Raw genomic sequence first — 18,412 nt, forward strand, 5'->3', positions numbered from 1 at the left:
ACTGTCACCCCTGTGGTGCAAAAAATGCAACAGCCAATTTGCGCATAGCAATGTAATGGCGACCAGATCGATAAGAGCAGCCGATATATTGTAGAAGAGCAACTTCTATGAGGATATCTGGAGCATATTAGGAGTGTGTGTAGAGGGTAGACCAGAATCCAATGAAGAACTGCATCATCCACAGATATGGCCATGTGCTAACCTTAGTCTCTACCAACAGGGCCCCTTTGATCAGCCTTCATTAAAAAAAGCCTCTAATTGACCTGTGAGTTGTAACTTGTGGTATATTTTGTCTGAATTGCAATAGGCAGTCATTGATTAGCTACTAATGGAAGATGATGAAAGAGCATTCCATTGGTTGGATAAGCCATTGAAGGAAGCTAATGACATATCAATTGCCCTGTTATGTCCATGAACTCAGGGCAAAGCACAGGACGAGGTGGAAGAAAGTGCTGGTGTCTAGTGAATGGCTGGAATTCTGAAGTCTAGCAGGGTGAATGGCTGGAATTCTGAAGTCTAGCAGGGTGAATGGCTGCCCACATTGCCTTGGCATTTTGACCTTTTAGCCCTGGTTTACAGGTAGACTAGGAGGCAGAAATGTTCATGAACAGGTTATTGAAGAGAGATCGTGTCCTATGCTTGTGAGCTGATGGAGTCGATGCGCAGACTGCCATAAAGGTCTTTATGCCAGGCCAGCAATCCAGCCGAGAAGCTGCAGTGCAGTGGTATCTCTATGCTCGATGACTTGTTGAAGACTTCACTGGATCTTGTGTCCCAACACCTTGGTGCCACTGGTCTGGCATTGGACATTTGTTTGCAAGTAAGAATGTGCCCACCTGTTCCCTGGCCAACTCTGCCAGGGTAGAGATGGCCAATGTCCCCAGATTGAACTGTGGCCCACAGAGAGGTGGAGTGGTTGCCAAGCAGGTAAGAGGTCAGGCTGGAAATTGGAGATCAGGAACTCCATTGGCAGATTTGAGGGTACCAAGTATCTGTTGTTTTGAAAAATCTGGGGAATCATGGGAAGGTGGCCTAAATGTTAGGGCCAATCCGGAATTGGGAGAGATCAGTGGGTTGGGGGAGATCCCAAAGAATAATGGCCAGTGCCTTGGGACCTGCCTGTGAAACCCTAGTGGTAAAACACAGATGTCCCGGGACTGACCAAGCATACTTGTCCCATGGACAACATTGACTAATTCTCTGAGCACTGCTGGGAAGGAGACCATTTGGTGTGCATGTAGTGCTACAATTGTATCTGATTTTGGCTCAAATTTTTTTGGGCCTTGTTTGTTCAAACTTGTGCGGCCATGTTTCCAGACTCTTGAACTGACCCTCGTCCAGACCTCACACCCGTAAGGAGCTGTGGGTCTCTTGTCTGCAGAAGGCTGCCTGCATATTTTAGATGGTAATGGTGCTAATTAAAGAAAGGCAGTGCAATTAGTACCTTCCATCCAATTGGTGGCTACCACTTGTAAGTTCAATTAAACAGAGAAATCCACCAAACCCTTTGTACATGATTGTTTATTAACAGACATGAATTTCTAATCAAATCACATTGGTAAATCAGACACAATTAATGATTGGTAGAATTGAAGATACTTTAAATTCATTGTCATAGCTAAGCATTGATGGATAAATATGACCTTTCAGTTTATAACTTCACCCTTCCCCTTTGTGCTCTTGGTTGCCTTAACGTTGCATAAAGCTCCAAGCTTTTTGGTGCCCTCTCTGTTCTCCTGAGGCCACTTCCTATAGTTGGGGTACAGACTCACAACTTCATGGTCAGTCTGGTATATCAGCCTAGTGACCTGTCTCTGCACGCTGAGGAAAAGTACCTTAGCAAGGTACCTGGTCATTAGCCTGACCATCTGATCAAGGTGAAAAGGTTGAATGAGAGAAAAATGTTTTCCTCTGATGAGGGAGTACGGAATAAGGAGTCATAAACTTACACTGAGTTCTCATCAGGAAACATTTCTTAATGTAATCTATTAGTGGAGATTTTTGGGAACCAGAGGTTAAAGTTCATCTGATTCTCCCAAAACATAATATACTCTCCACATATCAGGATTTAAATTGCTGAAAATTATTTTTGGGAGGAAAAATTACCTAATCTGTACTTAACTGAAACAACTTTGACCTTCTCTTTTGGCAAGATCAACCATTCACTTTGCTGTGTTGGAATTGGAGTCAGCTGGAAATTTCAGAACTGAACTGTTGAGTGAGACGATTAAGGAATTTGGAGCTAAAACAGTTAGATAGAGCTTAGGTATGGAGGCAATTCTTCTCAGCTTGTTGGGAATCTTTGGAATTTATCCAAGAGAGCTGTAGAGGTGGAGCCATTGACTACATTCAAGGACAAGAATGACAGATCATAAACACAGGAGATTCTGCAAATACTGGAAATCCAAAACAACACACACACAATGCTAGAGGAACTCAGCAGGTTAGGCAGCAGAAATGAATAAACAGTTGACATTTCAGGCCAAGACCCTTCTTCAGGGCTGGAAGGGAAGGTCAAAGATGCCTGAATAAAAAGGTGTGGGGGAGGGAAGGAGGATAGCTAAAAGGTGGTAGATGAAGCCAAGTGGGTAGGAAAGGTAAAGGGCTGGAGAGGAAGGAATCTGATAGGAGGGGAGAATGGACCATGGGAGAAAGGGAAGGAGGATGGGACCCAGGAGGAGCTGACAGGCAGGTGAGAGGTCAGAGTGGGGAAAAGAAGAAGAGGGGAGGGGGAGGGAACCTTTTTTTTTTACCAGAATATGAAATCAATATTCATTCATCAGGCTGGAGGTTACCCAGATGGAATATAAGGTGGTGCTCCTCCATCCTGAGGGTGGTCTCATCGTGGCACAGGAGGCAGTGATGAATTGACATGTCAGAAAGGGAATGGGAATCAGAATTAAAATGTTTGGCCATCATAAAGTTCTGCTTTTGGCAGATAGAGCAGAGGTGCTCTATATAGTGGTTCCCTCAATTTATAACAGGTCTCACCGATGTAGAGGAGGCCGCATCAGGCCCACCAGGCACAAAAGACAACCCTAGCAGATTTGCAGGTGAAGTGTTGCCTCATCTGGAAGGATTGTTTGGGGGCCCTGAATGGAGGTGAGGAAAATGGTGAATGGGCAGGTGTAGTACTTAGGCTGCTTGCAGGGATAAAACTGGGAGGGATGACTGGACGAGGGAATCATGGAGGGTGTGATCCCTGTGGAAGGCAGAGAGAGTGGAGGAGGAAAAGTTAAGTTTGGTGGTAGGATCTCTTTGGAGATGGCAGAACTTGCAGAAAATCATGTGTTAGATGCCGAGACTCATGGGATGGTAGGTAAGGACAAGAAGAATTCTATCACTGTTAAGGCAGTGGGAAGATGGGGTGAGCATGATGTCTGGGAAATAGAGGAGATGTGAGTGAAGGTAGCATTACTGGTGGAGGGGCGTGAAGTTCTTTGAGTGTGCCAAGAATGACAGATGTTTGATTTATGGAAAACAAGCAGGAAGTAGAGCTGATGCCAAGATATTCTTCTGACTGGAAGTCTGTAACTAGTGATATGTTCATATAAACTAGTGACTGTTTATGGCTTGTCATAATGACTTGAATGAGAATGAAGGAAATCTGATTAGCAAGTTTGCAGATAACACAAAAGTTGGTGGAGTCATAGATCACAAAGAAGTTTGACTAAAAATACAACAGGACATAGATCAGCTGGAAAGTTGGGCAGAACAGTGGAGAACTGAATTGAATCCAGGCAAGTGTGAGATATTTGCTATGCCTGCTTTGACACTAAGTTGACCATGAGTTAATGGTCACAGCTGTTAATGATACAGCTTTACAAAATATTGGCTAGACCTTACTGAGAGTGTTGTGTACAATTCTGGTCATCACACTTCAGGGAGGATATGGAAACAATAGAGAGAGTGTGGAGAGATTCACTGGAAGAGATTTTGCCTGAAATGAAGGGTTGTATTTATAAGGAGAGTTTGGATAGGCTGGGTTTACTCTCACTGGACTGTAGAAGGCTGAGTGGTGACCTTGTAGAGGCACAGATAGATTAGATGATGTTTTTTTTCCAGAGCAGTGGAGTTTAGAGATGGGGGAGGGCACTGGTTCAAGGCTCAAGGAACATGTTGGTGACTCCTGACCTCATTTCTTAAGTTGATCTACAGATCTGTCATTAATTGAATGGGGGGAGACGTGCTCAAAGGTCTGAAGTGCCTCCAGGTCGTCCTCTACAGTATCAGGAACAACACAGCTGACCCCATGTCGACTTCAAAACACACGCATATGCATGTGGACTTCCCAGCAGAGCCCTTTGCAGAGGGAGCGGGGGTAGAAATGCGGCATCATTTTCCCTCCAAGCTACCCCCTCAGTAACCTGATATAGAGACTAGGCACCCTGGCCTGTCTGACCATGTTCCAAAATGCATGGAGCCAGATGAATTCTCAAATCTAACTAAAGAAAACATTCAAGAAGCAATGAGCAGTAACTGTCCATTCATTCCCACCTACCATACAAAATAAAGGACCAACACTAGTGATATAAATTGATGTCCATCTATTTTAGCTTAATCCCATGCAGGTAAGAACACTCTACCCCAGGTTCCTCACCTCCATCTCCAATCAGTTCTATTGTTTGCCAAGCGCTCCATGAAACCGGTAACCCATTAATGAATCAGTGTATGTCTCATTCACTAATCTCAGGCTTTCCCAGTGGCAATAGAATTCCATCTGGACTAAATATTGTTGGCAGGAGAGGTTGAAGTTGGCTACCTGCTTTGTTAAATGTGACCTTTAGCTTGAACCTAGCAATCATTTGCTTTGGGCAACCATTTTGACACAGTCCCTAAAAAACTACATTACACAGCTTAATCTGTAACTGCATTCCATTAGCAAAATACTGCACATTTTACATCATAACATAAGTCTCACTCTGAGTTCCAGCTTGAACAGAATCTATTTGCTTTCTTTCAAGCATCCTTGAAAGCTAATCGTGGTCATACAGGACGTTGTGAATGTCCTTTAAGTGCTCGGTTTAATCGGTAAATGAACTGAAAGTCCACGGGAAGCTTTCATACCCAAATTGTTGTGCTTTTCTGTGATGAAGCTTCCTAAAAAAAGAAAAACAATCACATACAGTATATACCTTAATGTCTTGCGGTATTACTCAAGCATAAAAAGAGCAGTTACAATTTCTGGTAAGGTTGAGTTTACAGAGGATCTGTGAAAGAAAAAGAAATGGATAATTTCAGTTGCTAGTTATAGCAGGAGGAGTGGTCCATTGCTGCAATTTACTGTTTCCCTCTCCACCTCCACTTAACTCTTCCTCTGCTTTCTTGGTGTATCTCGCTGCGTCTCTGTTACACCACAAGTTGGCTCCAGAGTCCAGCAGGAGAGAAAAGACCCAGGCACAATGACCGACCAAGCATTGCAAGAATAGGGAGGCAGCTGTAAAGGTGAATTAAATGTTGGGTGCATTTGTGTGCTGGTGGAGACAGATTCCACAAAGTAATGTAGCCTCTGCTTGGTGAATGCTGGGAATAGGGAAACATCTAAGTCGCAGAAGAAGTTTATGGGGGAAAGCAAGGAAGGGTTTCAAGTTTCCAGCTTCCTTATAGAAAGGGGCCACAGAAATGTAGGAAAGCATTGAATCGAACGAGCAATTTGGCCCTTCTTGTCTGCTCCATCCAAGATCTCTGTGTAATGCGGTAACCCACAATTGGGGTAGTTGATTCATCACAATCTCAAGCTCCATGGAAGAGGACTGCAGTGGGAAAGCTTACACAAAAATGCAGCCTTCAGCCAGTGGATGACACAATGCAACGCAAGGAGTGGAGGTCAATCAGAGCTTTGCGCGGGTATTAATCACCACCCCCAACCCTTCCCAATATTGAACGCAGATTTGCGCCTCAAGGAAACTTGCAGGATGAGAAGCATCTGGCTTTTTATTGCACACTTGCTGCAAAGTTGTACAGCAAAATGGTCAGATAACTTAGAATTAAAAAGGAAAATATGGAAACACTCATTATGTCGGGCAGCGTCTATGGAGAGAAAGAGAGTCAATGTTCCCGCTTCATTAGAACTGTTCTGTGAACTCTGTTTCTCTCCCAGCAGATGCTGCCTGACCTGCTGAATGTTTCCAACATTTTCTTCTGTGTTTTTGAGTCACTTGGTAGCTGCTTGGGAAACATCATCGTTATAGGTAGCTCAAGGTTGGCTCTTCATTTTCAGCAACCTCACCCATACCGGGCTCTTAATTCTCATCAACCACATCCACAAGTCTCCCTGTTCTCAGCAACTGCACCTGCATCTGAAGTGAATTATATTTGATATGGGCATTCCTTCCATTAACCACGGAAGTAGCACGTCCGACTTGAATGGCTTTGGAGCCACAAGGTGCAGGGCAACTGGTCCATGCAGACCAACATTCCCATCTCAGTTAGTCCCGTTTACACGTGTTTGGCTTATACTCCTCAAAGCATTTCCAATCCATGTAGTGTACCTGTCTAAGTACCTGCCTCTACCGCTTTCACTGGCAGCTTGTTTCTTATGCGTACCACCCTCTGTGTGAAATATTTGCACCTCAGGTTCCTATTAAATCTTTACCCTTCACCTTAAACATACACCCTCTAGTCCTTGATTCCCCAACCCCAGGAAAAAAATTGTGTGCATTCACCCTAACTAGACCCTAAAATGACTTTATACACATCTATAAGGTCATCCCTTGTTCTCCTATGTTCCAATGAAGTCCCAACCTGCTCAACCTTTCTCTATAACTCAGTCCCTCGAGTCTCTGCAACATCCTCATAAATCTCCTCTGCAATCTTTCCAGCTTAGTGCCATCTTTCCTATAGCAGGGTGACCAAAACTGAACACAATACTTCAAGTACAGCTTCGTACAACCGTAGCATGACATCCCAACTTCTATACTTAGTGCCCTGACTGATGAATGTCAGCATGCCAAACATCTTTTTCATCACTCTGTTTACCTGTGGCTCCACTTACTGGGAACTTTCACTTTCACTTCACCCGAGTGAAAATGGCCAGAGGCTCCGTTCACATTCACAGAGGCTCCATGAGTCACAGCTCAGTTTTCGTGTCTTGGAATTATTCCTTTAAAGAATCTCCCTTAAACTTCCACTGCCACTTGTTTAATTTGCATGGTGGGGTGAGTCCGCAACAAGAGGGCATAATCTGAAAGCTCTATCCAGCCTGATGTCTGGAGTAGCTTCCTTGCACAAACCTCCTGCTAAAATGCTTCTGACATGACAGGTCAATAGAAACTTTCTAAACTCTTTTCTGGCTGGGGAATTAATCATGTCAGGACAGAGGCGGGTTGATGGTGGTTACCTCAAGGTGATGAATAATATCCTCATGTCCCTATCATCTGTCTTACTGAATTAAATTTACTCAAAATTTAAATTTCCTGTTATTCTTTTAAGGTTCCATTTAAGTGAGCTGAACTCTGCCTACAAGATACTTGAGAGGTCAACGCTTTGGGGTGTAGACAGAGAATCTGTTCTCTCTGAGGGCTGGATTACTGAACAGTACTTTTTTATCCATCCTTGAGTATGAATTACGTGGTCTGGTGGAATGAGGCCAGAATAAAGGCTGCAATTGGAATATTGTGTTTACAGCAGTCTTGGCCGCTGCGTTATAGGAAAATTGTGATTTAACTGGAAAGAGTGCAGAGATTTACAATACTGTTGCCAGGACTAAAGGGCCCAAGTTAAAGGGAGAAGTTGGCCATCAGGATTTTATTCTTTAGAATGTAGGAAAGTGAGGGTGACCTTATAGAGGTGCTTACAATCATGAGTCCTGTACATAAGGTCTTTTCCCCAGAGACAGAGTCAAAAACGAGAGGGCACAGGGTTATGGTGAGAGGGGAAAGCTTTAAAAAGGATCTGAGGGGCAACTTCTTCACACACAGGGTGGTGATTATATTGAATGAACTGCCCGAGAAAGTGGTTGATGCAGGTATAATAACATTAAAAAGACACTTGGACAGGCACATGGATAGGAAAGATTTTGGGGGCAAATGCAGGCAATTCAGACTAGCTTGATGGGCACCATGGTTGGCATGGATGAATCGGGCTGAAGGGCCTGTTTCAGTGTGGTATCTGTGTTGTATCTATATCCTTGTACCAATTAATCTAGGCTTTGTGTCTATAGTACGACACTATGACACAATAATCTTAATGTCCAGACATCAGGAATAGCTAGCTTTAACATAACACTCTCAGGTAAAAGCTAATGGGATTATAAATGTTGCCTAATGGTCAATGGAAACCAACAGCAGGTTTAATATGAGTGGGCAGGCTGATCAAGGGTGGTGGGGATATTGGAGGAGGTTTAGTCGAAGTTATTCCCCTGGGATTTCCAGAGAATTCATTACTAGATTTCAAGTGTCATCCAGGTAAGCCATAGTGCCAGCTGGCTGGGCACTTTCTATCATTGGAGATATATTTTGTAGCACTGATCACTGATTAGACAGATATAGATTATTTTATCTACAGAAGTAAAGTCTAGACAAGTCAATGCTACCTGAGGTTTTAGTCATCACTCTCTGTAGAGTGAGCTACTTATGCCCTCATGTGACCCTTCAAGTGAATCTCGCTTTATTGGGATACATTGTACCAGGTCCTAAGGCTTTAGAAAAATACGGCCTGAATGGGGACAATTGGGGTTAATGTACAAAGATTGTCATGGACATAGTGTGTCGAAGGGCCTAATTCTGCGCTGTATGACTTCATGACTCTAAAATCTGCAGATACAGAGTCATTATAACACAGAAAGAGGCTACTTGGCCTATCACATCTATGCCAGATTTCTAAGCAAATCCACTCAGTCCCATTCTCCAGCTCTACCCCTATATCCCAGCAGGTGTATTTCTCTGAGTGTCAATCAGATTTACTTTGAAAATTACTGATAATCTTCCTGTGCACCCTAGGAGGCACAGGTAACCACCACTCACTGTGTAAAAACAGTTCTTCCTCACACCCCTCTCCACCAGTCCCTGTCTCTTGTCCAAAACCCCTTGCTAATGAGAACACCTTTTACTTATAAACCCTATCTAAACCTGTTATGGTCCGGCACAAATATCCCCTCAACCATCCTCACTCCAAGGATAACAATCTGAGCTTCTCCAAGGTCTTTTAGCTCTTGGAGCTAAAATCCACATCCCTGGAATTTCTCCTGCACCCTCTCCAGGACCTTCACATCCACACTACAATATGGGTGACAATGTATACAGAAGCGAAGCAGGAATAGGCCTTGTGGCAGTCAATAAGATTATGGTTGAGGTTCCATCTTGACAGCTAACCTTTTGGCCAATACTCCAATCCTATTTGTATAAAATACAAATCAATCAATCTCCGCCTTGAATGAACTCAACCCCCAAGAACCCACAATTCCCTGGGACACAGAACTCAAGCAATGCACAATGTTATGAACTCAATGTTAAGAACTCAAGCCTTTTGAGTATAAACATTCATCCTCACCTCACAGTCAAATGGATGATAGCTTATTCTGAAAACCCTTTCCCCTAATTCCAGATTCTCCTGGAAACAGCCTCCCAGCTCTACCTTATCAAGCTCCTTGGGATGTTTGTGGAGCTGCCAACACTTTCCTCTGTCGGGGACCTGAGGTTCCAGCACAAGCATAGAAGTCAAATGCTTTCTGATCTGTGTTCACTGCAACTTTGATGACCACACTCTGTGATTGGAGTCATTGTAGACTACAACAGCATGTTCCCATAACTAACACTGAAGAAGTTGGTCTTCTTCTAGGAACGCGCTAGGAACGGCAATTGTTCATTTCAAGGGAGAGGAATGGCTGCAGAAGAACTGGTAAGTATGAGGGAACTTAATGTCTTTTCAATTAATTAACTTTAATTGTTTTGAAATACTTAAGTGTTTTAATTTTGACAGATAATTATTGAAATGCAGAAGGTTAACATGTAGGCCCAGCAGGAAATTAGTTTTGAATTGATTCTGGATGTTTTTGGATGTCAAAAATACTCAGAAACATTTCCACGTGTTCAACACCATTGTTTTGACAGCCAGCTAAGTGATTGTTATCTGTCAGTTCTCCTACAAGTACATTCCGTCAATAGCCTTGTGCTCAGCATAGGCCTCATCAGAAAGGTTCAGGATGGCCTTCGCAAGGTAGCTCTAAAGAAGGAATCTGCATTGGTTAAGTGGGTAGGTAAACAGTGAGAGCTGCTGGTTCACTGCTGCTGAAAATTTCTTGAGTTATATGTTTAAATAAGACGACCTCTTAGCCTTCCAAGCTCTAGGAAATATGGGTCCAGTCTCCCCTTATCGCCTCAATTTCTCCTGCCTGGACAATCAATTCATCACAAGAGTCAGTCAGGTGAACCTGTACTGTGTACATCTAAGCACACGGTACTCCAGCTGTGGTCTCAGTAAGGCCCGATATAATTACAGAAAGACCCCTTTCTTCTTATACTGCCTTGTAATAAAATCTAAGATATTATTTGCTTCCCTAATTTCCTGCTGGACCTACATGTTAATCTTCTGTAATTTCTGTACAAAGGACACCCAAGTTCCTCCGAGCCCTAAAGTTTATCAGTCGCTCACCATTGGAAAAATATCCTCCTTTATTTTATCTAAGTGGATAGTTTCTCATTTATTTACATTCTATTCCACTAGATACCTTCTTGTACAATATCTTAACCCATGTCGGAATTACTTTATCATCTGGTTCCATTTTGTTGTGCGAGGGGAGGGATTGGGGAGTTGAGGTTCTTATTACATTCTGTTAGTATTTTGTGTTGGGGGTAGTTTGGGGGTCAATGTTCTCGTTCTGTTTTGTGCAGGGAGAGAGGGGGTTGGGAGTTGATGATCAGGGTGCTGTTCTTTTTCGTGTGTGTGTGTGGGAGGTTGTGTTTGATTCTCTCCAAACAACTTCCATGTCCTTTCTTTGTTTCATGGCTATCTGGAGAAGAAGAATCTCAGAGTTGGATAGGGATACCTACTTTGATGATAAATGAAGCTTTGAACCGTAGTGTTGTGAATGAATTTAGATAAATTACACTGACCATTCTTCTAAATCAAGAATTATAGCCCTCTAAGGTTCCATCACAGATCCTTGCTGCTACCAGATACAGAATGCCATCCTTATTTGCTTGCTGTCTCTCCCATTGCCTTGTACCACAACACAATCTCTACTGTCCCTGCCAGTAAGAGACGCCACAGTGGCACAGTGGGTAGCGCCATTGCCTCACAGCTCCAAAGACCCCGGATCAATCCCGATCTCTGGTGCAGCCTGTGTGGAGTTTGAATGTTCTCCCTGTGACTCTGTGGGCTTCTCTTGGGTGCTCTGGTTTCATCCCAAAGACATGCAGGTGAATGGGTTAATTGGCTGCTGTAAATAACCCCTAGTGTGTGGGTGGGGGGTTAGAATCAGCGGTGGGGGGGAGGAGTTGATGGGAATCAGGGAGATGGGATTAGTGTGAATGTGCGGTCAATGGTCATCTGAAGGGTATACTTTATGCTGCATGATTCTAATGGGCCCAAATTTACTTTTACTGATCTTGTTTTACAATTATAATAAAGCTGCTGTCTTGCTAGTTTGTTATCATCTTCTATTTTCACCTTTGTTATCAGTGCCATGGTCATCCCTCACTGAATACTAAATTCCTCAGGCCAACTGCATCTTTTTTTCTGGTCAGAAAGAAGTCAAAGTTCAGTGCCTAAGTTGCAGTCCTGACCTTAGGCTGACTAAAATCCAAGTTGAACTCTGGACTCAACCAGCAGTGGGAATGTCTGTGGAATGTTTTCGGAATCTCTGGAGACTAAAGCAGGAGAAAATCACTTTTGAAAAAGATTGTTACCTTGACTTGCTCCAAGTGGACAACAGCATCATGCACAGTTACAAAGATCTGCTCTGGACGAAGGTGTTCAAGTAGGCCACTGCACGTTAATGCTCTCAAAACGCCCTCTACGAAACAGAGAACAAACACGTCTGTGACTATGCCTCACTGTTGTTGGCACCTTGAGAATTGCAAAGTCACTAAATTCAAGCTCAAGTCTCTCTCTGATGTAAATGAAAGTAAAGTACAATGGATCAGCTGATAAGCGGCAAGTAACATTAACTTCACAAAAGTTCTAGGCAATGACCATCTCTAATAAGAGAGTCTAATCACCTGCCCTTGGCGTTCAGTGGCATTGGCATTGCCTTTGCCAATCCCCCGGTGTCCTGGGATTCACCACTGACCAGAAACTCAACTGTATCAGCTATATAACTGTAAATCTTTTGATGAGTGGCACTCCAAAATCTTGTCACCATCTTCTCCTGATGGGTCTCAGCCCAAAACAGCAACTGTTTATTCCTCTCCATAGATGCTGCTTGACCTGTTGAGTTTTTTTAGAACATGACAGCACAGTACGGGCAGTTTGGCCCATGATGTTGTGCTGAACTTTTAACCTACTCTAAGTTTAATCTAACCCTACCTTCCTATATTGCTCTTCATTTTTCGATCATTTGATAGTTCCTCCAGCACTTTGGGTGTGTTGCTCTGCAATTCCAATATCTGCAGAACCTCTTGCGTTTATGACCGCAAAGCCTTGTTGCAGTCTGTAATAGGTTCAAGTCAGGAATGTGGTGGAACACTTCCTATTTGCCTAGGCGAGCGTGGCTCCAACAAGTGAGAAGATGCTTGACACCACCTAGGGCAAATCAGCCTGTTTGATCGGCACCCCACTCACTGCCCTAAACAGCACACAACCTGTGCCCACCTCCACCAGTGCACAGTCTGTGCCGTCTACAAAATGCACCGCAGAAGTACAGTATGGCTCGCAGAACACAAACTACATGGAGAGAGGACGTTTCCTCAGCATGTCAGAATGCCAGTGGCTCAAGAGGGTCAGGCACTAGGGATATTAGCCGAGATGATGACAGAGCAACAATGGCTGGTGTTTCTAGGAGCAATTTGGAAAGCGCAGGATGGGTACATTCCAAAGAGGAGATATTCTAATGGGAGGATGAAACAACTATGGCTAACAAGGAAGGATAAAGACAGCATCAAAGCAAAAGAGAAAGCATATAATATAGCAGAAACTACTGGGAAGTTAGAGTTTTTGGAAGTATTTAAAAACCAACAGAAGGCAACTAAGTAAGGAACAAGGAAAGAAGTGATGAAATATGAAAGTAATCTAGCCATTGAGATAAAGAGAATACCAAATTTTTTTTCAGATTCATAAAGAGTAGAACAGAGGTTAGAGTGGATATCAGACCACTGAAAAATAATGCTGGAGAGATAGTAATGGGGGATTAAAAAAAATGGCAGATGAACTTAATAAGTATTTTGCATCAGTCTTCACTGTGGAAGACACTAGCAGTGTTACAAAAGTTTGAGAGTGTCAGGGCGCAGAAGTAAGTGCAATTACTATTACTATGAGAAGGTGCTTGGGAAGTTGAAAGGTCTGATGGTAGATAATTCACCTGGACCAGATGGACTACACCCCAGGGTTCTGAAAGAGGTAGCTGAAGGAACTGTGGAGGCATTTGTAGGTCTGGAAAATTGCAAATGTCACTCCACACTTTAAAAAGGGAGGGAGGCCAAAGAAAGGAAACTATAGGCCAGTTAGCCTGACTTCAGTAGTTGTTAAGATGTTGGAATCTATTATTAAGGATGGGGTTTCGGGGTACTTGGAGGCACATGATAAAATAGGTCCACATCAGTATGATTTCCTTAAGGGGGAAATCTTGCTTAACAAAGCTATTGGAATTCTTTGAGGAAAGGAAGGCTGTACTTGGATTTTCAGAAGGCCTTTGATAAAGTGCCACACATGAGGCTGTTTAACAAGATTAAACAGTCCATGGTTTGAAAGATACTAGCATGGATAGAGCATTGGCTAAATTGCAAGAGGTAAAGAGTGGGAATAAAGGGAGATTTTTCTGATTGGCTACTGGTGATTAGTGGTGTTCTGCAGGGGTTAGTGTTGGGACTGCTGTTTTTTATGTTATATGTCAATGATTTGGATGACAGAATTGACGGCTTTGTTGCCACATTTGTTGATAATACAAAGATAGGCGGAGGAAGCAGGGATTCTGTGGAAAGAGTGAGACAGACTGGAGAGAATGGCCAAAGAAGTGGCAGGTAGAATATAGTGTGGGGAAATGTATGGTCATGCACTTTGCTAGAAGAAATAGAAGGGCAGACTATTTGCTAAATAGAGAGAAAATTTTAAAATTTGAGGTTTAAAGTGACTTGGGAGACCTCGTGCAGGACTCCCTAAAGGTAAATTTGCAGGTTGTGTCTGTGGTGAGGAGGGCAAATGCAATGTTCACATTCATTTCAAGAGGACTACATTATAAAAGCAAGGATGTAATATTGAGGCTTTATGAGGCCTCACTTGGAGTATTGTGAGCAGTTTAGGGCCCCTTATCTGAGAAAGGATGTGCTGACATTGGAGAGGGTTCAAAGGAAGTTCATGAGAATGATTCTGGGAATGGAACTGTTAATGTATGAGGAGCGTTTGATGGCTCTGGGCCTGTACTTGCTGGAGTTTAGAGCAATGATGGGGGATTTCATTGAAATCTATTGAATATAGAGCCCTGTTGGCAGCAGATGGAGTAACATTGCTTTAGACTAGACTGGACTGCCAACACAGATGCCTTGTGCAGGAAGGCACAGAGTCGACTGTACTTCCTAAGAAGGTTGGCGTCATTCAATGTCTGTAGTGAGATGCTGAAGATGTTCTATAGGTCAGTTGTGGAGAGCGCCCTCTTCTTTGTGGTGGCGTGTTGGGGAGGAAGCATTAAGAAGAGGGACGCCTCACGTCTTAATAAGCTGGTAAGGAAGGCGGGCTCTGTCGTGGGCAAAGTACTGGAGAGTTTAACATCGGTAGCTGAGCGAAGGGCGCTGAGTAGGCTACGGTCAATTATGGATAACTCTGAACATCCTCTACATAGCACCATCCAGAGACAGAGAAGCAGTTTCAGCGACAGGTTACTATCGATGCAATGCTCCTCAGACAGGATGAAGAGGTCAATACTCCCCAATGCCATTAGGTTTTACAATTCTACCGCCAGGACTTAAGAACTTTTTAAAAGCTATTATTAATGCTTTTTGAGATAGTGATTTAGATGCATATCATATTTTTTACTGAGTTAAGTATTGTATGTAATTAGTTTTGCTACAACAAGTGTATGGGACATTGGAAAAAAGTTGAATTTCCCCATGGGGATGAATAAAGTATCTTTCTATCTATCTATCTAGATTGCCCCTACCCTACTTACTTTATTGTCTCCTACCAGTTTTTTTCCTGAAACCTTATTATAATACTTTAATACTGCTCTACTATGCCTGGGAAAAGAACAAAAGCTTTTGCAAAAGAAAGAGAAAGAGAAGATGAATTCCCAGTCACTTTGGATTCTATCAGTGACTTCCTTAAATGGCAAAAATCTGAATTTTCTGAGGAGTTTCGATGACTTAATGGCAAATTGGATACAATCCAATAAACTTTAACTGAACATGAGAACCGAATTCAGGAAAATACTGCAAAGCTGGTGTCACTTGAAGAGGATGTTGAATATACAATTAAACTCTGCAAAGAGTTATCCAATGAAAAAATGATGAAAAGGATGATCAGTGTAGAAAATAGAAACAGGAGAAATAACTTGCGAATTCTGGGCCTTGAAGAATCAATTGAAGGTGCTGACCCTACGGTCTTTGCAAACTTTCTGAAACAGTTATTCCCTGTTTTATTCACTTCTGAGCTGAAGCTCGATCGAGCATATCGCTCGCCGACTTCGAAGCCATTGTCATTGGCAGCGAGAGCCAGGTCGGTCATTCTAAGTTTTCATGAATTTCGTACTAAGGACCTTTTAATTCGCCATACCTGTCAACTAGGAATGATCGATTTCCATGGTTACAAGGTCAGATTTGTGGAAGACTATTCGCCTGAAGTTATGGCTGACCGTATGAAATATAAAGAAGTAATGTCGGATTTTTACAATAAAGGATTTAAACCATCCCTTCAGTTTCCCGCCCGTCTGAGTATAGTTTTGAAGAACAGATTGCAAAGAAGAATAAAGTTGGTTGAAGATGCTAAAGAGTTTCTGAAGGCTGAAGTCTAAAACTTATATTTCATAGTTGATCAATTTTTTCTTCTGTGATTATGAATTTGAAATAAGCTTACATTTTGGCTGTTCATATACTGTCTTTTTTTGGATATTTCTTTATTATATCCCTTTTTGAGGCTTTATTTTAATATAGTTTTCTTCCAATTTGTTTAAATTGACCCTTTTATATTTTTGAATACTGAGTTATTTGTCTTTTTATCTTGTGTCTTGGTAGGGACATATTTGACCTTGAAGGACTGGAATTTCTGTCAGCAGGATTTTTTGGGGAGGGAACTTAGTTCTTAGCTCACTGACTGTCTATTGGTCAGCCTTCTGGCTTTGGGTGTGGGGGGCGCTAGGGCCTATTTCTTTCTGGGAGCTGTGTTGGGTTGATTATATGATTGCCTGTTTGACTAACTTACTTTCCAAATTGCTTTCCAGTTTTAATAACTTATGGCCAGATCTTTTAATTACACGATGATTTGTATTTAAAATGGTTCAAAATATTAATTTATTTAGTTTGAATGTGAAATCACCCCATTAAACGGAACAAAGTGTTTGCTTATATTAAGAAGTTAAAAGCACCCATTATTTTCTTACAAGAAACGCACATACGTAGCTGTGATAGCTTACATTTTTTTTACTCGATGGAAGGGTATGCAATTCCATTCTTTGTTTAATGCAAAATCACGTGGAGTTTTGATTTTTATAGATAATACAGTTTCCTTTGTTCAGCATAAAGTTGGTTTGGATCCTAATGGTCGATTTGTTATTGTATCAGGGAGTTTAGACAGTAAATTGATTGTTTTTGTTCATGTATATGCCCCTAACATTGGCGATCCAGGATTTTTTGAACGTCTGTTTTTGTTTTTGCCAGATTTGTGTACTTACTCTCTTGTAATGGGAGGAGATTTTAACTGCTGATTAGATCCAGTATTAGATCGCTCATTTGTCAAACCAGCAACACTTAATAAATCAGCTTTGTTTATCCAATCCTTTCTAACTAAATGTGGTATAGTTGATGCCTGGCGTTTTTTTCATCCGATGGACAGGAAGTATTCTTTTTTCTCTCATGTCCATCATTCTTATAGCAGGATTGATTTTTTTTTTATTGACAGTCGAATGATTCCATTGATTCAATTGATCGAATATAAAGAGATTGCTATTTCTGACCACTCTCCTGCACTTTTATCTTTAAATCTTCCTGATCCTATCCCTATGAGTCGATTTTGGCAATTTAATTTAACTCTGCTATCCGATAAGGACTTTTAAAATTTATGAAGAATCAAATTACTTTTTTTTTGAAGAAAATACATTGGAAGAGACATCTAGTCTTATTATATGGGATACTTTTAAAGCCTATATCCAGGGTCAAATTATTTCTTATACTGCAAACATCATTGAAAAAGCTAACAAAGAGAGAAATGAACTAGTCATTCAGTTAAAATAACTGGTTTGTAAATATGCTTTGGTACCCAACCCTGAAACATATAAGAGACGTATTGAAACCAAAACTAAATATGATCTCCTTTTAATGTATCCAATTGAAAGCCAGCTTTTAAAAGATAGAAGTCAATTTTATATTCACAAAGATAAAACTGGTAAACTACTGGCTAATCAATTGAAGCCATTTATAGCTAAGTGGCAAATTAAAGAAATACATAAAATTAATGGGGATATGACAACTGACCACTTTGAAATTAATGACACTTTTAGGGAATTTTATTCCAAATTCTATAGTTCTAACTCTGTTAATGATAATATTGCAATGAATAATTTTTTCGATCAATTAAATATTCCTAATCTTTCGATAGACGACCATAGGCAATTGGATCAACCCGTTTCCCAGGAGGAAATTGCTCAGGCTATTCAAGAATTGCATTCTGGGAAATCCCCAGGACCTGATGGATTCTCTGGAGAGTTTTATAAGGCTTTTTCCTCCTTGCTCATACCACATTTATGTTCAACCCTTACAGATTCCTTCAAGGTAGGAAGATTACTGCAGTCTTTTCACAAAGCTTCCATTTCACTTATTCTCAAAAAGAATAAGAATCCTACTGAATGTTCTTCGTATAGACCTATCTCCTTACTCAATTTTGAAACTAAAATTGTATCTAAAGTGTTGGCTCGCAGACTTGAAAATATTATATCTTCTATAGCTTTGGATGATCAGACAGGTTATTAAAAATTGATATTCCCATTTTTGTATACGGCATTTGTTAAATGTTATGCATTCTCTATCTAAGGAAATATCGGAATGTGTGATATCTTTGGATGTGGAGAAGGCCTTTGCCAGAGTTGAATGGAATTAGCTTTTTACATCCTTAGAAA

At 41.6% G+C, this 18,412-nt stretch overlaps 1 protein-coding gene across 3 annotated transcripts in view; it reads right to left on the reverse strand.

The window, feature by feature from the left end:
• The window catches only part of slc26a10 (solute carrier family 26 member 10), a 100,123-nt gene that overhangs the window by 12,171 nt on the left and 69,540 nt on the right, over nt 1–18,412 (reverse strand). Inside the window, exons 17-18 of one of the 3 annotated variants that reach the window (XM_073071149.1) lie at nt 11,847–11,953; nt 1,516–5,100 (exon numbers count right to left, since the gene is read on the reverse strand). In XM_073071149.1, the coding sequence (XP_072927250.1) occupies nt 5,062–5,100; nt 11,847–11,953 (146 nt within the window). In that variant the 3' untranslated portion in view covers nt 1,516–5,061. The other 2 variants (XM_073071148.1, XM_073071150.1) reach the window with 2 other exon arrangements.

The sequence above is a fragment of the Hemitrygon akajei genome, chromosome 18 (genome assembly GCF_048418815.1).
Source record: "Hemitrygon akajei chromosome 18, sHemAka1.3, whole genome shotgun sequence".
NCBI lineage: Eukaryota > Metazoa > Chordata > Chondrichthyes > Myliobatiformes > Dasyatidae > Hemitrygon > Hemitrygon akajei.